Raw genomic sequence first — 27,245 nt, forward strand, 5'->3', positions numbered from 1 at the left:
TCCTCCTTCTCACTGCTATCTAGCGATGCAAGCTTGGAAGTGTGTCTGTGTGTACATATGTTTATTATTATACCATCCAAATGATCGATGAGATTTCAGTCTGTAACTCATTCCCAGGTATCCATTATTCTATATATAACCCCCCACTCCTAAAATGCACAAGGCCGTGATTACAACCCCTCCCCTCTCCATTCAGATGCCCTGCTGACGTCCATAGCCTTAAGTTCAAACATTAAAATTGCACCCGTGTGTGAACTAGCCCTGGGTTGTGTGACTATTTCCCTCCGGTCAGAATCACACCCTCCGGAGAGGAGGGGAGAAAAGCTGGAGAGATAGTGAGCTGGGGGGGAGCGATGGGAACAAAGAGTAAAAGGAGAAATGTCAATAAATATGTCCAGAGATCTGATTCACTCGCACAGCAGCACATTACGGGCGCCACAAAGCAGAAAAAAATGTATATTTATATATTAAAAAAAACACAAAATAATGGGCAGCTTTTTTTTTTCAAAGCGTGAGTCAGAAACAGATGCGTGCACAGAAAGACTTCTGCCTGACCTCACTTAGCAATATAATCACAAGCGAACTGCTAGCAAAATGGCCACTCTCAGCACAAAGTGGGGAACTGCTGCTCGAAATGGTTTAAAAGCAAAAAAACAATGCAATAAAAAACAAACAAGGTGGAAATACACGGGAGAGGCGTAATCAGCCAAAAAGAGAAAGAACTTGCATTTCTATAACTCCTTTCACGTCCTCGGGACGTCCCAAAGCGCTTTACAGCCAAAGAAGTACTTTTTGAAGTGTAGACACTGTTATTACTGTAGGAATCACGGCAGCCAATTTGCACACAGCAAGCTCCCACAAACAGCACTATGATAATGACCAGATTATCATTTTTTTAGTGATGTTGGTTGAGGGATAAATATTGGCCCAGGACGCCGGGGAGAACTCCCCTGCTCTTCTTCAAAATAGTGCCATGGGATCATTTACGTCCGCCTGAGGGGGCAGACGGGGCCTCGGGAGATTTCAGGGACAGATCCATCCAAAGTGCTATTTCAGCGTGTTCAATTTTTTAGGAAAAATTCTCGTTCGAGGGCACAGTCTCCCCTGAAAAAGGGACCTCAGCAAATCGATCTTGTGGGGAGGCAGAGGCCGTGTGTTACTTTGGTTGTCGCGATGTGAGAGTGACGCGATGTGACCAGGCTAGGCTGTTGAAGCAGTTGACGTTCAAGAGACAATTTGGCGCCTTTTCAGGAGAAAGGAGGGATTGAGGGAGATTGTGCGCAACGGTCCTGCTCCTTCTAACTACCCAGTAAAGCCAACTGGGAAGTGGGCGTGACGGGGCGCTGGGCGAGGACGGAACCTGGTTTGGTTGCGATGCTCCCAATTCGCTGTCCAGACTTGTGTGTGGAAAATGGTCACTTGAGTGGTGTATGGGTTGGGGGGGAAGGGACATACGGCAGCACCTATGAAACTGTACCCCAGAATAATTCGGCACCTGCAAGAGAAGAGGGGGAATGAAAATGATGGGGTAATGAGAATGATGGGGTTTGCAGCTTGTGGGGGGGGGAGCGTCAATATTGCTCAGGACGTGCCCCCGGCAGAGTTCTCGCTGACTGAAGTTGTTTCTATAGCAGGTAAGGTGCCTGAGGTTTGTTTTTTTACTGAGTCTTCCAGTCGCCTTTTAGTGAATCCAGAATTAGTAGCATTGCGACCAGCCCCTGACCTGTAGGTCTCGTGCTGTATAAAAGGAGCGAATGACAGGAGGTCAGGGTTCGAGGGCAGGAGGTCAGGGTTCACACGGCTGGGGCGGTGGCGGGAGGGGGTGGGGAGAGAGAGCGAGAGAGAGGAAGTACTGACACAATCCATTTCCTGAAACTGGTCTTCCAGAGAAACCATTGTTTGTTTTTTCTAAAATCACAACTAAAATTATGCCACTTCCCAAATGAGCATGACCTTTTCCCTACCCAATGTCTATGCACTTTCCCAGCAGCTCAGAAGGCAAAAGAAAAACTTTGCATTTATATAGCGCCTTTCACAACCTCAGGACCTCCCTAATGCGCTTTACAATTAAGAATTTTTTGAAGTGTAGTCGCTCTCAAATAGTCATTGTCTAGCCTCGTACATGAAGATTGGGTTTTGGGGAATGGCTGGGCCCTGGAATGTGTGCCCCGGGAAGAGGAGGGAGAAAGGGGGGGGGGGGGGGGAATACAAATCAGCAAAGCTAATTGTGGAACGTACAAACTACGTTATCACTTATTGGTTGTGTCGTCTCGTCCGTAACAGTGAGTCCATAACATCTAGCTCTGTCCTACTGCACTGTACACGGGCAGCTGAACTCATGAGTTACAACTCAACAAAAGAACTTTGTAGCAGAAGAAACAAATGATATAAATTGAGGAGTTGGCCTCCTGCTAATGTCTAGTTGTGAAGGACAGCCTGGGTCAGTGTGTATCAATCAGCATGCTTTATAAATATTTCAATTGATGGTTCTAAGGATAAGGACAGGCAGTGGCGACCAAATGCTGTGTGGAACCTGATCCTCAGTGTGTTGAAGGGACCAGGGAAATAAAAGACCAGGGGACAGGCCAAGGGTGTATGATGCGAGGAGTAAGTTTTGCTCTGTTTACCTCGAGAGTCAGGGTGATCCTTACCTCGGGAGATTGAGACGAGTTGGATTGGGGCCCTTGAAAGATTCAGCTGATCTATTGACCGATGAGGTAGGCAGCGGTTGGGAATTTGAGAGGCTCCAGGGCAGCTTGGGGTCAGGGTGCAGAAGCTTTGGTTGCTTGTCTGCTGGTAGTCAGTTCGTGATGTTGTGGGGAGGGAGTCTGAGGAGCTTTTAAATGTAATATTTTCTACATTTACTGAAGTCTTTCTGTGTCGGAAAGGTTTTAATTTTCTAGTTTCCTCGATTTTTTTTTTTCCCTTCATGTGAGGTGAGGGGTCGCTAACTCTGGTTGGATGTTGTGAAGGTTTCATCACATGACTTCCTGCCTCCAACTCGCCCATACCCCCGCCATTGGTCACCTGACACATCCATCCTCGCGATGCCTCGCCTTCCCACGGCCAATTGGAAAGCAAAATGGTTCTTCATTACCCAACTAGATGATTCTTGACTGTCAGTCAAACAGCCTTTTTTCCCCCATCGCAATTATTTTTATAATTAATAAACAGAAGCGTTCAAAAACGGACCATTTTTTAAAATCCCCCTATGATTTTTTTTTTTCCCTGTGTTGTTCACAGCAGTGTCCTGAAGATCGGTCTTCAATTCCCAGAGACTCCAGGTCAATCCTAGAGGGTTAGCGATCCCCGAACTGAAATTTGATTCCCAAGGAGGCTGGGAACTAGGCCAGAGTTTTTAAACCTCCAGAAATACATCCCGCCAGAATTGGCAAAACCAAGTGAGAACAGCAGTATGGGACCAAGGCTTACGGTCACGGTGCAGTTCTCGATGGTTGAATGGGAGTTCCGGTGAAACGTTGGGGCCACAGTTTAGAAGCCGCAACTGGTGTAGAGAGGAAATGTTTGTTTATTGCATTGAGAAAGCACTGCCCTTTCTCCGCCTCTCATGGCACTCGGCCAGGAGAAGTATTGAGACCAACGGTTGATGTTTTGCTCGAAGTTCCCTCTCCCATCTTGATATAGTTGGTGGATTTGCTTTTGGAGCTTTTTAGCTTTGGAATTTATGCTCTTCAAGGTGAGGGATGTCCATGCCGTGGAACGGAGCATTTTCCCATTTCAGGGACCCAGTGTTAACACCAGACACTCCCAGGGCATGTACAGCACGGGTTAGATACAGAGTAAAGCTCCCTCTACACTGTCCCATCAAACACTCCCAGGGCAGGTACAGCACGGGTTAGATACAGAGTAAAGCTCCCTCTACACTGTCCCATCAAACACTCCCAGGGCAGGTACAGGGTTAGAAACAGAGTAAAGCTCCCTCTACACTGTCCCATCAAACACTCCCAGGGCAGGTACAGCACTGGTTAGATACAGAGTAAAGCTCCCTCTACACTGTCCCATCAAACACTCCCAGGGCAGGTACAGGGTTAGAAACAGAGTAAAACTCCCTCTACACTGTCCCATCAAACACTCCCAGGGCAGGTACAGCACAGGTTAGATACAGAGTAAAGCTCCCTCTACACTGTCCCATCAAACACGCCCAGGGCAGGTACAGCACAGATTGGATACAGAGAGGTGTTCAAAATCTTGAAGGGGTTTTGATAGAGTCGATGGGGAGAAACTGTTTCCAGTGGCAGGAGGGTGGGTAACCAGAGGACATGGATTTTATTGGCAATGGAACCAGAGGGGAGATGAGGAGAATTGTTTTACGCAGCGAGTTGTTCTGATCTGGAATGCGCTGCCTGAAAGGGCGGTGGAAGCAGATTCAATAATAACTTTCAGAAAGGGAATTGGATAAATACTTGAAGAGGAAGAAAAATTGTAGAGCTATGGGGAAAGAGCAGGAGAGTGGGACTAATTGGATAGCTCGGTCAAAGAGCCAGCCCTGGCACGATGGGCCGAATGGACACCTTCTATGCTGTAAGATTCAAAAATGGTTCCATCACATGTCCCACTTCAGCAAACCCTCAGCGACTGGCCAGAAATGTCCACCATCGTCCATCTGTTCTGTGCACCAGAGTATAAGCATATTCCTGAAAGGCTTTGAGATTGAGAAAGGAGGGGGAAATGACCTTGGTCAGCATTTCCCTGTTGCCCATTGACGGATCAGAACAATAAAGTCACGGTGATCAATAAAGCTGGTCAAAGGTTCCACGTTTAATTTAAGCGGACGTCGAGTTTAGACTGTGATGAGAGGGGGGAAAAAACAAGAGGTACCAAAGCTTGGTAAATATGTCCTCGACCTCCACATCACCATTACCCATCTTAAGGGAGAGACCGTGTTTATAAATTGTCCAATGTTGTCACCCAGTCTATTTTGGTGTATTGGTACATGGATTGCCAACTCTGGCGGTTTTGTCACATGACCTCCTGCCTCCAGCCACCCCGCCCCCCCACACTCCCGCCATTGGTCGCCTGACATGCCCATCAGGCCACCAATGCCTGTGGCGTTCCACCTGCCCACGGCCAATCGGAAAGCGAACGGATTCTTCGCTGCCCCAATTGGATGATTCTTGACCATCGGTCAAACGGCCTTTTTTTTACCATCTCCAATATTTTTGTAACGAATAAACAAAAGTGTTCGAAGAAAATGAAAAAACACGCAATTTTATTTAACGCCCCTATGATTTTTTTTTTCTCCCGGTTTGCTCGCAGGAGATTAATCTTTAATTCCTGGAGACTCCAGGACAGTCCTAGAGGGTTAGCAACCCTTTAATTGGTACCAATATACGATAGGTAAAAATAATCAGTTAAACACATAAGACACGATGTGCGTTACGTTCCTCGTGCGATGCTGTAAATCCATCCCCTCAAAACTGCTTGAACCACCCGGGAGGAAAGGAAGGGGGTTTGATTATCCATCATTGTAGCATCTTTTGGTCCTCAGGATATCCCAAAGTGATTCACTGCCACTGAAGTACTTTTGAAAGGCAGCCGCTGTTTTATGGGGAAACATGGCACAACAAGGTCCAACAAACAACAATCCGACAGATGACCAGTTAATCTGTTTGTGGTGTTGGTTACCATAGAATCATAGAAAAGATACAGCACAGAAGGGGGCCGTTCGGCCCATCGTGTCCGTGCCGGCTCGAAGAACAACGGTTAAATATTGATCAGGCCACCGGGGAGAAGGCCTCTGCTTGTCTTCCAATACTGCCATGTTACATTTCCCTGAACAGGCAGACAGGGCATCAGTTTAATATCTTATCTGAAAGACGGCACTTCTGACAGTGCAGCACTCCCTCAGTACTGACCCTCCGACAGTGCAGCACTCCCTCAGTACTGACCCTCCGACAGTGCAGCACTCCCTCAGTACTGACCCTCCGACAGTGCAGCGCTCCCTCAGTACTGGCCCTCCGACAGTGCAGCGCTCCCTCAGTACTGACCCTCCGACAGTGCAGCGCTCCCTCAGCACTGACCCTCCGACAGTGCAGCGCTCCCTCAGCACTGACCCTCCGACAGTGCAGCGCTCCCTCAGCACTGACCCTCCGACAGTGCAGCGCTCCCTCAGCACTGACCCTCCGACAGTGCAGCGCTCCCTCAGTACTGACCCTCCGACAGTGCAGCGCTCCCTCAGTACTGACCCTCCGACAGTGCAGCACTCCCTCAGCACTGACCCTCCGACAGTGCAGCGCTCCCTCAGCACTGACCCTCCGACAGTGCAGCGCTCCCTCAGCACTGACCCTCCTTAAAACCTCCCTCTTTGTCCAAGCTTTTGGTCACCTGTCCTAATATCTCCTTATGTGGCTCGGTGTCAAATTTTGTCTGATTCCACTCCTGTAAAACACCTTGGGACATTTTACTACATCAAAGGCACTATATAAATGCAAATTGTTCTATGAGGCCTTTACATTTACCTGAACGACCGAAAGAGGCAGTTCAGTTGTGATTTGAGGTCTCTTCTGAAGGAGGGTAGTTCCAATAATGCGGCACTCCCTCAATACCACACTGAGGGGTCAGCCTAGAGTTTGCATGAGGGGTCAGCCTAGAGTTTGCACTCCACTCCTGAAGTGGGACTTCAACTAATCCTTTACCCCCTTTTCCTCCTCCCCCCCCCCCCCCTCCCTTTTCCTCCTCCCCCCCCCCCCCTCCCTTTTCCTCCTCCCCCCCCCCCTCCCTTTTCCTCCTCCCCCCCCCCTCCCTTTTCCTCCTCCCCCCCCCCCTCCCTTTTCCTCCTCCCCCCCCCCCTCCCTTTTCCTCCTCCCCCCCCTCCCTTTTCCTCCTCCCCCCCCCTCCCTTTTCCTCCTCCCCCCCTCCCTTTCCTCCTCCCCCCCCTCCCTTTTCCTCCTCCCTCCCCTCCCTTTTCCTCCTCCCCCCCCCCCCTCCTTTTCCTCCTCCCCCCCCCTCCCTTTTCCTCCTCCCCCCCTCCCTTTTCCTCCTCCCCCCCTCCCTTTTCCTCCTCCCCCCCTCCCTTTCCTCCTCCCCCCCCTCCCTTTTCCTCCTCCCCCCCCCTCCCTTTTCCTCCTCCCCCCCCCTCCCTTTTCCTCCTCCCCCCCCCCCTCCCTTTTCCTCCTCCCCCCCCCCTCCCTTTTCCTCCTCCCCCCCCTCCCTTTTCCTCCTCCCCCCCCCTCCCTTTTCCTCCTCCCCCCCCCTCCCTTTTCCTCCTCCCCCCCCCTCCCTTTTCCTCCTCCCCCCCCCTCCCTTTTCCTCCTCCCCCCCCCCTCCCTTTTCCTCCTCCCCCCCCCTCCCTTTTCCTCCTCCCCCCCCCTCCCTTTTCCTCCTCCCCCCCCTCCCTTTTCCTCCTCCCCCCCCTCCCTTTTCCTCCTCCCCCCCCCTCCCTTTTCCTCCTCCCCCCCCCTCCCTTTTCCTCCTCCCCCCCCCTCCCTTTTCCTCCTCCCCCCCCCCTCCCTTTTCCTCCTCCCCCCCCCTTTTCCTCCTCCCCCCCCCTTTTCCTCCTCCCCCCCCCTTTTCCTCCTCCCCCCCCCTTTTCCTCCTCCCCCTCCCTTTTCCTCCTCCCCCCCCCTCCCTTTTCCTCCTCCCCCTCCCCCTCCCTTTTCCTCCCCCCCCCTCCCTTTTCCTCCTCCCCCTCCCTTTTCCTCCTCCCCCTCCCTTTTCCTCCTCCCCCCCCCTTTTCCTCCTCCCCCTCCCTTTTCCTCCTCCCCCCCCCCCTCCCTTTTCCTCCCCCCCCCCCTCCCTTTTCCTCCCCCCCCCCCTCCCTTTTCCTCCCCCCCCCCCCTCCCTTTTCCTCCTCCCCCCTCCCTTTTCCTCCTCCCCCCTCCCTTTTCCTCCTCCCCCCTCCCTTTTCCTCCTCCCCCCTCCCTTTTCCTCCTCCCCCCCCCTTTTCCTCCTCCCCCTCCCTTTTCCTCCTCCCCCCCCCTTTTCCTCCTCCCCCCCCCCCTCCCTTTTCCTCCTCCCCCCCCCCCTCCCTTTTCCTCCTCCCCCCCCCTCCCTTTTCCTCCTCCCCCCCCCTCCCTTTTCCTCCTCCCCCCCCCTCCCTTTTCCTCCTCCCCCCCCCTCCCTTTTCCTCCTCCCCCCCCTCCCTTTTCCTCCTCCCCCCCCTCCCTTTTCCTCCTCCCCCCCCCTCCCTTTTCCTCCTCCCCCCCCCTCCCTTTTCCTCCTCCCCCCCCCTCCCTTTTCCTCCTCCCCCCCCCTCCCTTTTCCTCCTCCCCCCCCCTCCCTTTTCCTCCTCCCCCCCCCTCCCTTTTCCTCCTCCCCCCCCCTCCCTTTTCCTCCTCCCCCCCCCTCCCTTTTCCTCCTCCCCCCCCCCTCCCTTTTCCTCCTCCCCCCCCCCTCCCTTTTCCTCCTCCCCCCCCCTCCCTTTTCCTCCTCCCCCCCCCCCCCCCCTTTTCCTCCTCCCCCCCCCCCCCTCCCTTTTCCTCCTCTCCCCCCCCCCCCCCCCCCCTCCCTTTTCCTCCTCTCCCCCCGGTCCAAACCCCCCGGCAGAGTCTGTCCGACACTGTTTATTGTTGATAATGGATTTAGTTTTTTTTTTGATGTGCCCATTACTTGTGCCTGAATTAGTTTTGTTTTTAAATCGAACGATGCAGTTGCAGTCTGTCACTCAGTGATTCCGCCATCGTAGGTCAGACTGGACCACAGCCACAACCCAGAATAGTGTCCTGGTGAGGTGAGATTTGGAGGTGCTGTCATTGAAAGGGTTCAGTTTGTGGCCCTGAAGCTTTGACTTTCTTTGTGCCTTTCAGCTGCGATTTCCGCCTCTGCTCTCTCGTGTCATTCTACCTTTAAACTACGTGTGACTTACGTACTTATCCGTTCTTGGTTGGACTTTGCGAAAGGAAAGAAAGACTTGCATTTCTGCAGGACCTTTTACGACCTCCGGACGTCCCAAAGCGCTTTACAGCCATTGAAGTATTTTTGAAGTGTAGTCACTGTTGTAATAAGAACATAAGAAATAGGAGCAGGAGTCGGCCATTCGGCCCCTCGACCTGCTCCGCCATTCAATCAGATCATGGCTGATCTTCGACCTCAACTCCACTTTCCCGCCTGATCCCCATATCCCTTGATTCCCTTAGGGTCCAAAAATCTATCGATCTCAGCCTTGAATATACTCAATGACTGAGCATCCACAGCCCTCTGGGTTAGAGAATTCCAAAGATTCACAACCCTCTGAGTGAAGAAATTCCTCCTCATCTCAGTCCTAAATGGCCGACCCCTTATCCTGAGACTATTCCCTCAAGTTCTGGACTCTCCAGCCGGGGGAAACAGCCTCTCAGTATCTAAAATGTAATGTCGGAAAAGCGGTCGCCAATTTGCGCACAGCAAGATCCCACACACAGCAATGTGATATTGATCAGATAATCTGTTTCAGGTGATGGTTTAGGGATAAATATTGGCCCAGGACACCAGAACACCCCTGCTCTTCTCCAAAATCATGCCATGGGATCATTCATTAGACCTGAGAGGGCAGACAGGGACCTCGGATTAACATCTCATCTGATGACAGCACCTCCGACAGGGCAGCACTCCCTCGGTATAAAACCATTGGATGTTTTTCTCTGTCAGGGTTCAATACCAGTGTGAACTGTTGTAACCGTGACATAACCTCCATGCCCTCTCTCTCTCTCTCTCTCTCTCTCTCCCTACCCCCCTCTCTCTCTCTCTCTCTCTCTCTCTCCCTACCCCCCTCTCTCTCTCTCTCTCTCTCTCTCTCCCCCTACCCCCCTCTCTCTCTCTCTCTCTCTCTCCCCCCCTACCCCCCCCTCTCTCTCTCTCTCTCCCTTTCTCCCTACCCCCCTCTCTCTCTCTCCCTTTCTCCCTACCCCCCCCCCTCTCTCTCTCTCTCTCCCTACCCCTCTCTCTCTCTCTCTCTCTCCCCCTACCCCCTCTCTCTCTCTCTCTCTCTCTCCCCCCCTACCCCCCTCTCTCTCTCTCTCTCCCTACCCCTCTCTCTCTCTCTCTCTCTCTCTTTCTCCCTACCCCCCTCTCTCTCTCTCTCTTTCTCCCTACCCCCCTCTCTCTCTCTCTCTCTCCCCCCCTACCCCCTCTCTCTCTCTCTCTCTCTCTCTCTCCCCCCCTACCCCCCTCTCTCTCTCTCTTTCTCCCTACCCCTCTCTCTCTCTCTCTCCCTACCCCTCTCTCTCTCTCTCTCCCCCCCTACCCCCTCTCTCTCTCTCTCTCTTCTCTCTCTCTCTCTCTCGATGGTGCTCAGTGTTACTGAAAGTATATGTGAAGCAGTAAACCCATGCCGCTGAATGTATAATTTGCTGTAGGATCTGCTGCCAGGGATATGGTGCACGTTTTCCCAAAACACTGCCCAGTGTATCCAGTGTGCCCGGACGCAACTTATTAAACAGAGTGAACAACCCAACACACATTGTTCAGACGATGCCTGCAGTGAGGCGTAACTGCATTCAGGCTTTGGAGGTGCAGTAGGCCGAGTATAATCTGTGTGACAGTCGTGGCAGTGGCAAAACTGTAAACATCAGACCTTCCAAATCGCCCTCGATGCTGAACGATAACCATCACCTTTTGATATATGGACGCATCTCACAACATGGTTTACTGGGATATTCTGTATAAAACTGAATGAATGAGGAGTTGGAGGCAATGTACAGCTCCTGGAGTCCAATGCAGCCCCCAAACCCTCAGAAACTCTGGGCTAAATCTCACGGTCAGGAAACCCGGTTTGCGATGAGTGAGTAAATTGTTTGTATCGCCCGCAGTTCTGGGGTTTGTACCCCAGGGCTTGGGGAGGGGGTCACGAACCCTGATTCCATTTTGTCTTTCCATTTGCTCGATGGACCTCTTACTCCCAGCATTCCCTACTCCACATTTAGTGTCAGTTGTGCTTTGAATTCGTTGCCTCTTGTTAAGACGTTGCTGCGTCTTGGTTGAGTGGTTTTACTCACTGAGAAGGGAAGTATTTATAAAAATGAAAGCTTTCAGGAGTGAAATTGGTGAAAACTGCCTTAAATATGGTTGTAAGAGGAAGGAAGTGGGTTGCAGGGCCCTTGTTGGGTATTGCTTTTGAATGTGAAGTGATCTGCCCTCAGGACCCTGATTAATCGAAAGGGTGATTGCTGTCGAGGCCCCCAGAATCGAGTGCTAGACTTTGCCTTTGAGACCCTTATAATTGAGGAGTCGGCCTTCAGGACCCCCTTATCTAAATGTTTAACTTTGCATTGGGACCCCCAGCAGGTGGCTTTGTCCTTATGGATCTCTCTCAAAGGGGATGTGATTGGCTCTCAAGACCACTTTGTTTCTTCCTTTCCTTCTCTCCTTTCTTTGCTTTCCTTTCCTTTCTTTCTCTCCTTCTTTCTCTCTTTGCTTTTCTTTCTTTGCTCTTCTTCCTCTCTTTGCTTTCCTCTCTTTGCTTTCCTCTCTTTGCTTTCCTCTCTTTGCTTTCCTCTCTTTGCTTTCCTTCTTTCTCTCTTTCTTTGCTTTCCTTCTTTCTCTCTTTCTTTGCTTTCCTTCTTTCTCTCTTTCTCTCTTTCCTTTCCTTCCTGCCTTTTTTCCTTCCTTCCTTCCAATCAAAAGGGCTTTGTCCAGTCCCTGAAATTCTTGGGTTGTGTCCGGAGTGAGTCATGGTGGAAAATACCAGTCTGGAAACTTGTTCTTCCAGTGGAGATGAGGCGATAACAGTGAACTGGTAAAGTTCATCATCAGATGATCTGTTTGTTAAACCGGTTATTTTGAAAGTCTACGGTTCCCTTTTCAACATTGCAAACTCCCTTGATTTTCTTTTAGAACATAGGAACAGGAGGAGGCCATTCAGCCCCTCGAGCCTGTTCCGCCATTCAATTAGATCATGGCTGATCTGTATCTTAACTCCATTTACCTGCCTTGGTTCTGTAACCCTTAATCCCCTTACCCAACAAAAATCTATCAATCTCAGTTTTGAAATTTTCAATTGACCCCCGGCCTTAACAGCTTTTTTGGGGGGAGAGAGTTCCAGATTTCCACTCCCCTTTGTGTGAAGAAGTGCTTCCTGACATCACCCCTGAACGGCCCAGCTCTAATTTTAAGGTTATGCCCCCTTGTTCTGGACTCCCCCCACCAGAGGAAATAGTTTCTCTCTATCTACCCTATCAAATCCTTTAATCATCTTAAACACCTCAACTAGATCACCCCTTAATCTTCTACACTCAAGGGAATACAAGCCTAGTCAAGGCAACCTGTCCTCATAATTTAACTCTTGACCCTATTAACGGGGACTTTCTGATGGCTTTTGGGGCGAGGGGCGAGGGGCAAGGGGCGAGGGAGGTGTGGAGTCACCATCTCCATCGTTTGATGCGGTAATTAGCTACAGTTGCTTTGGGCTGGACAATCGGCCGGGGTTTCCCTGTCCTGCTCAGTACTGAGTGCGCCCTCCCTTCCCTGGCAGGCGGTGGTGAACACACCATGTGAGGACAGGACCGGCTTGCGCTGCGAGGCCCTTTCGCGGTCTGATCACCCATCGAGGGTCACGGGCGAAGCATTTTTTTTAATATTCATTCTCAGGATGTGGGCACCGCTGGCGAGGCCGGCATTTATTGCCCATCCCCTAGTTGCCCTTGAGAAGGTGGTGGTGGGCCGCCTTCTTGAACCCGTGTGATGTTTGATACAATTTGAGTGACTTAGGCCTCTTCAGAGGGCAGTTAAGAGTCAACCACGTTGAAGTGGGACTGGAGTCACAAATAGGCCCAAACCAGGTAAGGACTGCAGGTTTCCTTTCTTGAAGGAAATTAGTGAACCTGTTGGGTTTTTACACCAATGGTCACTTCTACTGATATCAGGAGAGAAGTTAAAGGGTGGTAGAAGTGTGGAAACTCCCTCCCACAAAAGGCTGTGGATGCTGGGAGACAATTGGAGCTTTCAAGACTGAGATCGATAGATTTTTGTTGGGTATGGGGATTAAGGGATAGGGAGACAAGGCGTGTGGATGGAGTTGGGATGCAGATCAGCCATGATCCCATTGAATTGGAACAGGCTCGAGGGGCTGAATGGCCTCCTCCTGTTCCTATGTTCCCCAATCCCCGCTTTCTTTCCAGGTTTTTTTTTAGCACTGAATTCAAATTCTTACACTGCCGCGGTGGGATTTGAACTCTCGTTCTCTGGATTGTTAGTCTAGTAACGGAAGCACAACCCTACCGTCCTCGCCAATTGGCTGCGGTACTGGGGCCTGTTGAACCGTAACCCAGCACGAACCATTGGGGGTGAGGGGGAAATTGTGGGGGGAGGGGGGAAGAGAAAGCAACAGTAATAATAGGGTTGTGATTGGAGTGCTGAGTGGTGCCGCAGTTGTGGACAGCAGGTTCGCCCCTTATTGTTCTGCTTATCCTGTTTTTGACTGTTTAAGCTTATTTACCAGCACTCAGCAGACTGTTACATGAACATTCGCTTCTATCAATCCTCCCTCCCTCTCATTCCTGACCCCGCTGCCCGCTTCCCACTCCCCCCCCCCCCCCTCATTCCTGCTCCCCCCCCCCCTCATTCCCGCTCCCCCCCCCCCCCCCGGAACCCTTAAAGGGGCGGTGTCCCCTAAATGTGGGGAGGGCGAATTGTCCTCTGGTTACAGCCTTCAATCCCTGGAATACTTCACCTTTAACTCTGGGCCACCTTCGACCACAGCTGCAACTCTCCACTTCGAACCGTTCGTTGTGTCAAAAACAGTGCGGTTTTACAAAAAAATAAGCTTTCCAAAATTAAACCTTTTTCCGATTAAAAAAAAGAGTGAACCTAATGTGATAAATTTGATTTGTGCAATGCGGTGATGTCAGTGCGTGTCACAAGGCATATTCCGCTGTGTAAATGGGGTAAAGTGTCTGTCTGGGCTTGTTGCCATGGCGATGCAGGCCCTGTTAGTGTTCTCTCTCCTATATTGATCTTCAAACTAAACACATTCATTGATTTATTGAGTGCATTTTCACGGAGACCCAGATGAAGGCTTGGTTCCACATCCCACGCCACTCAGATACTCTGCCGATAGTCTGTCTGGGCTCAGCCAGGAAGAGTAGGCCCCGGAGGACTGACTTGTCAGCTCACCTGCGGAATTGCTCCCTCGCAAGACTCCCCACCTGCGCGGACGGGGAGAAAGAACTTCCAATCATAAAGTGCCTCAGCACATCCGCAGGACGACCCAAAGGCCCGTCCCAGCCAATGATTCACTTTCAAAGTGCGGTCACCGTCGTTACAAAGTCAAATAAATAGTTAAAAGGTGTCAGTCACGGCTCAGTGGGCAGCACTCTCGCCTCTGAGTCAGAAGGTCGTGGGTTCAAGTCCCCACTCCAGACACTTGAACGCTAAATCCAGGCCGACACTCCCAGTGCTGCACTGTCGGAGGTGCTGCCTTTCAGATGAGACGCTAAACCGAGGCTCCGTGTGCCCCCTCAGGTGGATGTAGAAGATCCCATGGCCACTATTCGAAGAAGAGCAGGGGAGTTCTCTCTGGTGTCCTGCCCAATATTCATCCCTCAACCAACACCTTAAAAATAGATGATCTGGTCATTGTCACACTGCTGTTTGTGGGATCTTGCTGTGCGCAAATCGGCTGCCCTGTTTCCTACATTACCACAGTTGACTACACTTCAAAAGTACCTCATTGGCTGTAAAGCACTTTGGATTGTCCTGTGGTTGTGAAAGGTGCTATATAAATGCAAGTTCGTTGGTTCTTAAATGTGGAAACCAATTTTCACACAGTAAAGCCCCAGAAAACCAATGCGATAAATTAGCAGTTAATCAGTTATATTGTTGAGGGAGAAATGTTGACCAGCGCATTGACAGAGGCCAGAATTGGAGGAGCGCAGAGATCTCGGAGGGTTGTAGGGCTGGAGGAGGTTACAGAGATAGGGAGGGGGGAAGTGAGGCCATGGAGGGGATTTGAAAACAAGGATGAGCATTTTAACTCTGAGGCATTGCCGGACCGGGAGCCGAAGTAGCTCAGCGAGCACAGGGTGGGTGATGGGTGAACGGGACTAGGATACGGGGCAGCAGAGTCCATTGAGACTTTGTGTTTTGAACCAACAGTGATAGATGGCCACAAGATAGTGAGAGGCCTGGGAATAATGTGGACAGTCGCAAAGGCAAATTCTCGTTCACTGTGGCTGTGGAACGATAGAGAGGGAGAGAAGCCTCTGTCCTCGCTGCTGCTTGTGCTCGAGTGCCCTAATTACATTTCAGAAACTCCTCACTCATCAATCACCCTGCGACCAACAAATTGATATTGCCGGCAGCCCATGCAGCTAACGTGATCAATAACTCTGCCCTTGTGAGCAGCAGGAAGGGGTTGTTCATGGAACGGAGCAGGCTGTAGAGGCAGAGGAACTGGCTTCAGTCTGAATATAACTTACTGTTCAGGAATAGGAGCCTGGCCCTGTGGGCCCGGTCGGTAGGTAGGTGAACAGCCACTGTGTTTTCTTCAAATGTATTTCTGTCACTTCCTTTTGGTTTATAGCCAAGTGTATGAGCTTGATTTTAATTGTGGTAATGGTGCATTGGGCCCCCTTCCTCCTTTACTTCCCCATCCTCTCTCTCTCTCTCTCTCTCTCCCTGGCAGTTTATTTCCCTCTCTCTCCCCCTCAGCGATCCGACTGTGGTCAGTGCTTTTCTCTGAACTTAGAATCTCACAGCACAGAAGGAGGCCATTCGGCCCATCGTGCCTGTGCCGGCTCTTTCAAAGAGCTGTCCAATTAGTCCCTCTTTTCCCCCATAGCCCTGCAATTTTTTTTCCCCTTGAAATATTTATCCAATTCCCTTTTGAAAGTTATTATTGAATCTGCTTCCACCGCCCTTTCAGGCAGCGCATTCCAGATCAGAACAACTCGCTGCGTTTTTAAAAAAAAGTTCTCCTCATCTCCCCTCTGGTTCTTTTGCCAATTTTCTTAAATCTGTGTCCTCTGGTTACCGACCCTCCTGCCACTGGAAACAGTTTCTCCTTATTTACTCTATCAAAACCCTTCATAATTTTGAACACCTCGATTAAATCTCCCCTTAGGCTTCTCTGTTCTAAGGAGAACAATCTCAGCTTCTCCAGTCTCTCCACATAACTGAAGTCCCACATCCCTGGGACCATTCTAGTAAATCTCCTCTGCACCCTCTCCAAGGCTTTGACATCCTTCCTAAAGTGCGGTGCCCAGAATTGGACACAACACTCCAGCTGAGGCCTAACCAGTGATTTATAAAGGTTTAGCACAACTTCCTTGCTTTTGTACTCTGTGCCTCTATTTATAAAGACCAGTATTCTGTATGCTTTTTCTAACAGCCTTCTCAACGTGTCGTGCCACCTTCAAAGATTTGATCTCTTGTTTCTCCAAAGCTTCAAATCTTTGTCCTACACACTCTTGCTCCCTCCTGTGCCCTCGCTCTGTTGCTACCAAGACCCCTCGCAGTTTAATTAACTCCTTCCCAAGTCCACAAAACCATGAAGCTCCTCGCTACCCTCCGCTTCCCTCCCTCCCACAGCTTAAAATCCAAACTTGGCATCTCCCGACCATTACCTCTTCTCTTCCTCTTTTCAAACTTTACCCTGGTTGCTCAATAGTGAAATAAGACCAGTGTCAGCCATGGCTGAGTGGGCCGCTCTCTCGCCTCTGAGTCAGAAGGTCGTGGGTTCAAGTCCCCACTCCAGAGACTTGAGCGCGTAATCCAGGCCGACAATTCCAGTGCCAGTACTGAGGGAGTGCTGCACTGCCGGAGGTCTCGTCTTCCGTCACCTGCCCTCTCAGGTGGACGTAGAAGATCCCACGGCTGCTATTTCAAAGAAAAGCAGGGGAGTTCTCCCCGGTGTCCTGGCTGATATTTAATCCATCAACCAACATCATTAGGACAGATTACCTGGTCGTTATCTCATTGCTGTTTGTGGGAATCTTGCTGTGCACAAATTGGCTGCTGCGATTCCTACATTACAACAGCGACTACACTTCAAAAGTACTTCATTGGTTGTAAAGCACTTTGGGACGTCCTGAGGTCGTGAAAGGCGCTATATAAATGAAAGTTCTTTCTCTTCAAATCCCAGATCTGCCAGAGAAATTTTAAAAAGTACCTACTTCCCTTCATTGAGGGAGCAAAATAACAGTCAGGAACAGCTGTCAGGATAGGCTTGAGTTGCAGCAGATACTAGATCTGTACAAAGCCACCTTTTGTGTTGCCTTTTACTTTGTGCACTTCCAAGTTTAAATATTTTTAGGGACTGAGATACAGGGTGGGGGCGCGGGGGGCGAGAGATGTCACCGTGATCTCATCGATCGTTGCAACCCAGAGAGACCTACATCCTGGGAGGCACTGGACCCCGCTGACCGTGCCCTTTTTAAGATGCTTTTCCAGGGTTAGTGAGAGTTGCCGTGTGGTGTTCTTCCTGACCTCCACCCCACGTTCCAGAGTGTCTCACTCCCGGAGTGATAAACAGTAGCCCCTATTGGGGCAAACCCACAAACGTAAGTTGTGGGGGTGGGGGGAGGAGGTTGAGAGACTGAGCTGGAGGTTCACCTCAGTTGGTAAATGCACTGCCCGCTACGGTGCTGAGCCAATCGTAGATAGCTCCCAGGTCCGGTTTGGTGTCTGTGCTGAGTTTAGCCGGGGGAAACCAATTGACCTCTGACCCTGAGACTGGGAGAAGGTGGGGGAATGGAAATGGTGGGGATATGATCACTAGCTCGCGGTCCCTGGTGGAGTATGGGTGCGCGTGCCCCCTCCCTGCCTGAGCGTGCAGACGTTGGGTGGGGACAGCATCAGTCTGGGCTGTGATGCTTCCCGTGGGTCAGGTGGGCTGCAGACGCTCACTAGACTCACCCATGAAGAGCGAGCGTGTAGACGAGCTCCTGGAGGAGTCTGGCTATCGCCATGCCGATCGTGGCAACGAGACTGTGTTTCGGGGTGATGGAGGCGGAGGAGGAGGGGGGGCCGGGGAATGGTTTGGGGTGGAGAAAGGGAAGAGCAAAACAGGAAAGGTAAAATAAACTTCTGAAGAAGGTTGGGAGGTGCGGGGGGAAGGCCAGAAATGCAAACATAGTGAACTTGCCAAAAAATGTTCCGCTTGCCGGAGATTCTATAAACAGCCAGTCAGTGAATGTCAGTCCAGTAACACTCGGTTAATGATTCATACAGCGAGCTCCCTCGCAAGGAACACAGAACAAAACTGCACATTTTATACAAAGCTAATTAGACGTCTGAAAAATGTCACTCTCCCGGGTAGAAATTTGGCAGTGAGTTGGCTAATCCCAGCCTCTTGGGAATGAAATGCTGGATCTTTGTGGCAACGCTGTCTGCTCGAGCGAGGAATGCTGCGGAATGGGAAGCAGCTGGGCCTGTTAACTTCCAGATCAGTGCCAAGGGAACGGGAATGGGGTTTGGGACCGTTGGAATCTTGCCAGCTGCCGAGTCGTTGTGACTGAGGGGATCTCTGGAATATTGCAGAGCAGAATTTGCCTGGGTTTGCCTCAATCAGGGGGCTGAGGACCAAATAACATCGCCATAAACCGCCTCAGTGTGAAATCATAGAATCGCACGGCACAGAGGGAGGCCATTTGGCCCATCGTGCCTGTGCCGGCTCTTTGAAAGAGCTATCCAATTAGCCCCACTCCCCCTGCTCTTTCCCCATAGGCCCTCCAAATTTTTCCCCTTCAAGTATTTATCCAATTCCCTTTTGAAAGTTAGGATTGAATCTGCTTCCACCGCCCTTTCAGGCAGCGCATTCCAGATCAGAACAGCTCGCTGCGTTTTTTTAAAAAAAACATTTCTCCTCATCTCCCCATTTTGCCAATTATTTTAAATCTGTGTCCTCTGGTTACCGACCCTTCTGCCACTGGAAACAGTTTCTCCTTATTTACTCTATCAAAACCCTCTCATGATTTTGAACACCTCGATTAAATCTCCCCGTAACCTTCTCTGCTCTAAGGAGAACAATCCCAGCTTCTCCAGTCTCTCCACATAACTGAGTGTCCTTTTTTTTTTGTTAGCTTCTGGTTAATGGTGACTAGCATTCATAGTTTATGTTGTGTTGGAGGGTTAAATTATGAGGACAGGTTCGATAAACTTGGCTTGTATTCCCTCAAGTACGGAAGGTTGAGGGGAGATCTGATCGAGGTCTTCAAAATGTTAAAAGGATTCGATAGGGTAGATACGGAGAAACTATTTCCTCTGGTGCGGGAATCAAGAACGAGGGGACATTATCGTAAAATTAGAGGCAGGCCATTTAATCGGGAAGCACTTCTTCGCACACAGGGTAGTGGAAATCTGGAACTCTTTCTCCTCCCCCCAAAAAGGATGTGGATGTTGGGGATAACTGAGATCGTTAGATTTTTTTAAAAAAAATTTCTTTCAACATTTTTGTTTACTGGTTATAAAAAATATCGGACATGGGAAAAGGCTGTTTGATTGACAGCCCAGAGTCATCCAATCGGGTAACAGAGTCTACTCACTTTCCGATTGGTGTAGGAAGGCGGGGCACCATGAGGATGGACATATCGGGCGACCAATGGCGGGAGTGTGGGGGCGGGGCAGTTGGACACAGGAGGTCACGTGATGACACCTCCAGGAATATGTCCAACCAGAGTTGGCGACCCTAATATGGAGCAAAGGCGGGTAAATGGAGTTGAGGTACAGATCCGCCATGATCTAATTGAATGGCGGAGCGGGCCCGAGGGGCTGAATGGCCTCCTAATGTCCCTATGTTTGTGTGGAGTGTGGGGCCTAAGCTGGGCTTGGCCTGCTGCCAAGGGGAGTGGACTCTCCCATGTCATGATTCTGGCCCCATTTAGCTTCTGAACTTGAGCTGCATTGACCAGGATGGCACTGAGAGGAGGCTGCAACATCATCCAGTGAGAGAGAGTTACAGCTGGGCAGGGATCGGGAGTAGGCCGGCCGGCCGGCCTTTACTAGGCCAGGCAGCTGAAAACAGGATAAAAGAGGAGAAACCTGCGCAATACTAGCCCCACTTAAAAATAGTGATTTATCAATGCGCCTTTCGCTCCCAAAAGACGTCCCAAAGTGCTTTACAGCCAACGAAATTTGCGCCCAGCAAGATCCCACAAACAGCAATGTGATAAATGACCATAGAATCATAGAAGTTACAACATGGAAACAGGCCCTTCGGCCCAACATGTCCATGTCGCCCAGTTTATACCACTAAGCTAGTCCCAATTGCCTGCACTTGGCCCATATTCCTCTATACCCATCTTACCCATGTAACTGTCCAAATGCTTTTTAAAAGACAAAATTGTACCCGCCTCTACTACTGCCTCTGGCAGCTCGTTCCAGACACTCACCACCCTTTGAGTGAAAAAATTGCCCCTCTGGACACTTTTGTATCTCTCCCCTCTCACCTTAAATCTATGCCCCCTCGTTATAGACTCCCCTACCTTTGGGAAAAGATTTTGACTATCTACCTTATCTATGCCCCTCATTATTTTATAGACTTCTATAAGATCACCCCTCAACCTCCTACTCTCCAGGGAAAAAAGTCCCAGTCTATCTAACCTCTCCCTATAAGTCAAACCATCAAGTCCCAGTAGCATCCTAGTAAATCTTTTCTGCACTCTTTCTAGTTTAATAATATCCTTTCTATAATAGGGTGACCAGAACTGTACACAGTATTCCAAGTGTGGCCTTACTAATGTCTTGTACAACTTCAACAAGACATCCCAACTCCTGTATTCAATGTTCTGACCAATGAAACCAAGCATGCTGAATGCCTTCTTCAGATAATCTGTTTAAGTGATGTTGGTTGAGGGATAAATATTGGCCCCAGGACACCTGCTGTTCAAAATAGTGGCCATGGGATCTTTTACGTCCACCCAAGAGGGCAGGCAGGGTCTCTGTTTAACATCGCATCCGAAAGACGGCACCTCCGACAGTGCAGCACTCCCTCAATGCTGCACACGGAGTGTCGGCCTGGATTTTTGTGCTCAAGTCCTTGGAGTGGGACTTGAACCCGCGACCTTCTGACTCGGAGGTGAGAGTGCTGCCCACTGAGTCACGGCTGACACTTGGAATGGATGCGGGGGAGGCAAAAAAATCTCTGGAATGTTAAAGAAACAACTGGATGTTGTGATGAGGAGGATTTGTCGTTATTTCTGGTTGGTCTCTGATAGACCTCCCTATCTCTGTAACCTCCTCCAGCCCTACAACCCTCCGAGATCTCTGCGCTCCTCCAATTCTGGCCTCTTGCGCATCCCCGATTTCCATCACTCCACCATTGGCGGCCGTGTCTTCGGCTGCCTAGATCCTAAGCTCTGGAATTCCCTCCCTAAACCTCTCCGCCTCTCTCTCCTCCTTTAAGATGCTCCTTAAAACCTACCTCTTTGACCAAGCTTTTGGTCACCTGTCCTAGTATCTCCTTATGTGGCTCGGTGTCAAATTTTTGTTTGATAATCGCTCCTGAGCAGTGCCTTGGGACGTTTTACTACGTTAAAGGTGCTATGTCTCCGGCCGCTAACAAAGCCTCTGTCCCTCCTTTGTCTCCCCAGCATTCCTCGCACATGGAGAGCCGCTCGGAGAGAGGTTCCACCTGGTCCAGCCGGTCCCTGGGGGCGCGGTGTCGTAACTCAATCGCCTCCTGCACCGACGAGCACCCCCACATTGGGAACTACCGGCTGCTGAAAACCATCGGCAAAGGGAACTTCGCCAAAGTCAAGCTGGCTCGGCACGTCCTGACCGGGCGAGAGGTGAGGGCAGCTTCTGGTGGTGGGATGAGGTCTGAGACTTTCTTTCTTTCTTTCTTTCTTTCTCTCTTTCTCTCTTTCTCTCTTTCTCTCTTTCTCTTCCTTCTCTGTCTCTCGCATGCGGTTACAATTCATATTTATCTCCACAGATATGTTCCCTGGAGACAGTAAAGCCGGGGTTATAAGAAAAACAGCAGTTCCAGCGTTTCTGTTTCCATTTATAATTCCAGTGTGATGTATTCATGCTGCCTCCAACCCAGTCTTTCCCAGGATCTCAATACTGCAGATCTCCTCGCCTCCCTCAATCAAGTTGATGCCAAACATGGGATTTAAAAGCCTTCAGATTGTGGGAGGAAGGGAAAACTTAATTTACCTCCTCTCCGGACCCCCCCCACACCCTGGCAATCCTTGGTGCCAACTCTGGTTGGACATATTCCTGGAGGTTTCATCCACCTCCAATTCCCCCGCTCCCCCACGTTCCCGCCACTGGTCACCCGACATGTCCATCCTCGTGGCATCCCTCCTTCCCACGGCCAATCAGAAAGCAAACAGTCTATTCGTTACCCAATTGGATGATTCTCGACTGTGGGTCAAACCAACCTTTCCCCCCACCCCTGCCTCTCCAATACTTTTTATAACTAATAAAGGAAAGTTTTCGAAGGTAATGAGTCTGACTGAGGAGAGCCGAGCGCAGGTTGGCGATAATCAGACCCACCCACGCAGGTCGGCACTGGGGGTTTTCATACCGTTAACCCTCGCAGAGCTTTTCAGGTCTCGAGAGGAGGCCTGTGACTGTCAAACTCGAGTTGGTGACCTCTTCTCCAGAGCATGGTAGGGACGGGGCCTTCAGTGGAGGATAGTTATTCGTTCTCGAGATGTGGGCATCGCTGGCAAGGCCGGCATTTATTGCTCACCCCCTCATTGCCCCTTGAGAAGGTGGTGGTGAGCCGCCTTCTTGAACCGCTGCAGTCCGTATGGTGAAGATGCTCCCCGCGGTGCTGTTAGGTAGAGAGTCCCAGGATTTTGACCCAGTGACGACGACGACTATTTCCAAGTCTGGATGGTGTGTGACTCGGAGGGGAACTTGGAGGAGGTGGTGTTCCCATGCACCTGCTGCCCTTGTCCTCCGAGGTGGTGGAGGTCGAGGGTTTGGGAGGTGAGGACTGAGAGCGCAGAACACAGGACAGGATCAATCAGGAAGTGTTGGTTTAGGATGTTGCCAAGCCTGTTAAAAGCCTTTAGACTGCAGGAGAAAGGGGGAACTGAGGAGCTCGAAGCTTTGTCTGTTGGGAAAGAGAGAGTTAGAGTAGGAGACAGCGCAGTGAGATTTGATTTTAAGATGGTGAGGATGCAGGGAGGAAGAAGCTGTGTGAGCTGAGCTGTATATTGAGAGAGAGAGAGAGAGATACACAATGCAATATTAAAGTAAGTTAAACAATGAACTAATTCGGCACACAAGACACTGTGGGTGTTTAACTAGTTCAGGTACCTGCTGTTCAGAGAAGTTGCTTCACATCCTGATCGACAGTCGGCCCATCGAGAGACCCCTTCCATCTGCCAATCCTTGATTTCCCCAGCACACTGCGGGCATTCTTTCCATTGATTAATTTAGTCTCTCTCCGCGAAAGATGCACCAAGACTCCTCCTTAATTTTTTTCTTTCTCTTTTGCTCCAGGTTGCAATAAAAATCATTGATAAAACCCAACTGAACCCAACAAGTCTACAAAAGGTAGGAGATGGTATTGGTTCATGTGCAATTCTTGTGTGTTTGCAAATGGTGGTGAAAGAAAGTCCAGTATAATGAGGCTACAATGCTGGAACGTTTGGTCTCTACATTGAGATTCCACCCTGAGTGACCCCAATCCAAATTTCTACTGATCATCCAAATCTAAATTGTTCAGGGGCCTGGACCTGGGGCCTGAGCCTGGGCCTGGAGTTCTTCTTAATGCCAACAAAGTTACCATTGAGAAGAGTATGGTGATCAGGATGGCTCCTCCAATGTTAAGAAAGGTGATGTGGATTTTGGGAGGGGTCAATCATAGAAGGTTACAGCACGGAAGGAGGCCATTCGGCCCATCGAGTCCGCATCGGCTCTATTCAAGAGCAATCCAGCTAGTCCCACTCACCCGCCCTATCCCCGTAGCCCTGCAAATTTTTTCCTTTCAAGTACTTATCCAGTTCCCTTTTGAAGGCCATGATTGAATCTGCCTCCGCCACCCCCTCGGGCAGTGCATTCCAGATCCTAACCACTCGCTGTGTAAAAAGGTTTTTCCTCATCTCACCTTTGGTTCTTTTGCCAATCGCCTTAAGTCTATGTCCTCTGGTTCTTGACCTTTCCACCAATGGGAACAGTGTCTCTCTACTCTGTCTAGACCGTTCATGATTTTGAACACCTCTGTCAAATCTCCTCGCGACGATCTCTGTTCCAAGGAGAACAACCCCAGCTTCTCCAGTCTATCCACCTAACTGATGTCCCTCATCCCTGGAATAATTCTGGTAAATCTCGTCTGCACCCTCTCTAAGGCCTTCACTTCTTTCTTGAAGTGCGGTGCCCAGAACTGGACACAATACTCCAGTTGTGGTCGAACCAATGTTTTATAAAGGATCATCATGACTTCCATACTTTTGTACTCTATGCCTCTATTTATACAGCCAGAATCCCATATGTTTTTTTTAACCGCTTTCTCAACCTGTCCTGCCACCTTCAACGATTTGTGCACATATACCCCCAGATCTCTCTGTTCCTGTACCCCTTTTAGAGTTGTGCCCTCTAGTTTATATTGCCTCTCCTCGATCTTCCTACCGAAACGCATCACTTTGCATTTTTCTGCATTAAATTTCATCTGCCACGTGTCCGCCCTTTCCACCAGCCTGTCTAATCCTCTTGAAGTCTATCACTACCCTCCTCATCAATTGGTGAAGAATAGGAACAAAATCTAGGTTCAGCAGTTGCTCCAGGGGAAGGCTGCAGAAGAAGAGACCCATCCCTCTTTCATTCGAAGGTTGGTTGTTTTGAAGGATATTGTCAGTCGCTGTGGGTTTGCTGATTGTCGGCAGCTGGGAAGTGTTTTGTTCTGAAAGTCTCACATTGATTATTGATTAGTATGGTCTGGCTGATTCCTGCAAATACTCAGTGGTAACCAGTTGGTGCCACAGATCAGCTTTTCTGGAAACTTCTGTTAGAACAGTTTGTACATGGATACCAGGGAGTGAGTTACAGGCTGGAATCTAATCGAGGGGTTTGGGGGGTTTATATATAGAATAACAGATACCCGGGAGTGAGTTACAGACTGGAATCTAATCGAGGGGTTTGGGGGGTTTATATATAGAATAACAGATACCCGGGAGTGAGTTACAGGCTGGAATCTAATCGAGGGGTTCTGGTGATGCTGTAAACAATGAAAATGAAACTTCAGCTGTTTATGGTGTGTTCTGCTCCCCCCACTGTGTTTCTGGTACACATTGTACAGACTATGGGGGTGTTAACTATAAATAGGCACACGCTGAGCTCAATAAAAATTAGTTGCTGCAAAAGTGGGAGGTTTGTAGATTGGCGGCTGCTTGTAAACTCATTGTTAACAGTCAGAAGAAACCAGCAGGAAATGATTGGTTTTCTTTTTTTAATATATAACTTATTTCCAACAAAAAAAAAATCTGCAACATGGAAATTTGCATCTCTCACAGAGAGAGAGAGAACGAGAGCTTTCTCCCTGATTGTTGCGTTGCCTCCTCCTCGGGGCCTGGTCCCCTGGTACATTGCCCAATTAGCCATTGACCAACCAAGATGGTGTTCAACTTTGGAAGGCCTATATCTCTCTCTCTCTCTCTCTCTCACACACACACACACACACACACACACACACACACACACACACACACACACACACACACACACTTCAGATGTTAAACCAAGGCCCCGTCTACCTGTTTGGGTGTTTGCGATCCCGTGGCACTATTTGAAGACGAGCAGGATGTCTCCTGGTTTCCTGACCAACAATCCTCCCTCAACCAACACCACCAAAACAGACTAGCCGATTATCCATCTCATTTTGCTGTTTGTTGGGACTTTGTGTGTAAATTTGCCACCAAACCAATCGCGCCTGCACTTCGAATGTAATTCCTTGGCTGTGAGTCGCTTTGGGATGTCGTCAGACCAGTATATAAAAGCAGGTTTGCCTGTTCATCCTTTTCTCTCCTCCTTTGCTTCCCTTTTCTCTCCCCTCTCCTTTCCAACAGACGTCATAACAGCATACGAAATAGGAGTAGGCCATTCGGCCCCTCGAGCCTGCTCCGCCATTCAATAAGATCATGGCTGATCTTCGACCTCAACTCCACTTTCCTGCCCGATCCCCAGGTCTCTGGATAATAGTCAAGAGCAGGAATCTGGGCTATTTTGTCCAGTTTCTGTTCCATTCTCCTTACCTCTGCTGTAATTGGGCTCAGCTAACTCCAGGATCAAACCTGGAACCTTTTTGGCTTCCTGAGTCTGAAGATCGTGGGTTCGAGTCCCACTCCAGAGACTTGAGCACAAAACCTAGGCTGACACTCCAGTGCAGTACAGAGGGAGTGCTGCACTGCCGTCTTTTAAATGAGACATTAAACCGAGGCCGGCCCGCCCGCCCGCTCAGGTGGACGTAAAAGATCCCACGGCCACTATTTCGAAGAGGAGCAGGGGAGTTCTCCCCGGTGTCCTGGGCGACGCTGTTGTTTGTGGATCTTGCTGTTTGCAAATTAGCTGCTGTGTTTCCTACATTTACAACCAAGTGACGACACTTCAAATAAATACTTCACTGGCTGGAAAACGCTTTGGGAGGTGCTGAGGTCATAAAAAGCAATATATAAATGCAAGTTCTTAATTTTCTCTCTCCTCTTTCCCTCGCTCTCTCTTCTCTTTCTCTTTCCCTCGCTCTCTCTTCTCTTTCCCTTTCCTTCTCTCTCTCTTTTCTCTTTCCCTTTCTCTCTCTCTCTCTCTTTCCCTCTCCCTTTCCCTCTCTCTCTCCTCTTTCCCTTTCCCTCTCTCTCTCCTCTTTCCCTTTCCCTCTCTCTCTCTCTCCTCTTTCCCTTTCCCTCTCTCTCTCTCCTCTTTCCCTTTCCCTCTCTCTCTCTCCTCTTTCCCTTTCCCTCTCTCTCTCTCCTCTTTCCCTTTCCCTCTCTCTCTCTCCTCTTTCCCTTTCCCTCTCTCTCTCTCCTCTTTCCCTTTCCCTCTCTCTCGCTCTCCTCTTTCCTTTTCCCTCTCTCTCGCTCTCCTCTTTCCTTTTCCCTCTCTCTCGCTCTGCTCTTTCCTTTCCCCTCTCTCGCTCTGCTCTTTCCTTTCCCCTCTCTCGCTCTGCTCTTTCCCTTTCCCCCTCTCTCGCTCTCCTCTTTCCCTTTCCCCCTCTCTCGCTCTCCTCTTTCCTTTTCCTCTCTCTCGCTCTCTCTCTCTCTCCCTTTCCCTCTCTCTCTCTCTCTCCTCCTCTTTCCCTCTCTCTCTCTCCTCCTCTTTCCCTCTCTCTCTCTCTCCTCCTCTTTCCCTCTCTCTCTCTCTCTCTCCTCCTCTTTCCCTCTCTCTCTCTCTCTCCTCTTTCCCTCTCTCTCTCTCTCTCCTCTTTA

At 50.1% G+C, this 27,245-nt stretch overlaps 1 protein-coding gene across 5 annotated transcripts in view; it reads left to right on the forward strand.

Annotated features, from left to right (window-relative positions):
- The window catches only part of LOC137305927 (MAP/microtubule affinity-regulating kinase 4-like), an 87,985-nt gene that overhangs the window by 9,574 nt on the left and 51,166 nt on the right, over window positions 1-27,245 (forward strand). For all 5 annotated transcript variants that reach the window (XM_067974879.1, XM_067974873.1, XM_067974874.1 and 2 more), the window contains exons 2-3: window positions 21,462-21,659; window positions 23,332-23,385. In XM_067974879.1, the coding sequence (XP_067830980.1) occupies window positions 21,462-21,659; window positions 23,332-23,385 (252 nt within the window). The remainder of the gene's footprint in view (window positions 1-21,461; window positions 21,660-23,331; window positions 23,386-27,245) is intronic.

This window comes from Heptranchias perlo, chromosome 41, assembly GCF_035084215.1.
Source record: "Heptranchias perlo isolate sHepPer1 chromosome 41, sHepPer1.hap1, whole genome shotgun sequence".
NCBI lineage: Eukaryota > Metazoa > Chordata > Chondrichthyes > Hexanchiformes > Hexanchidae > Heptranchias > Heptranchias perlo.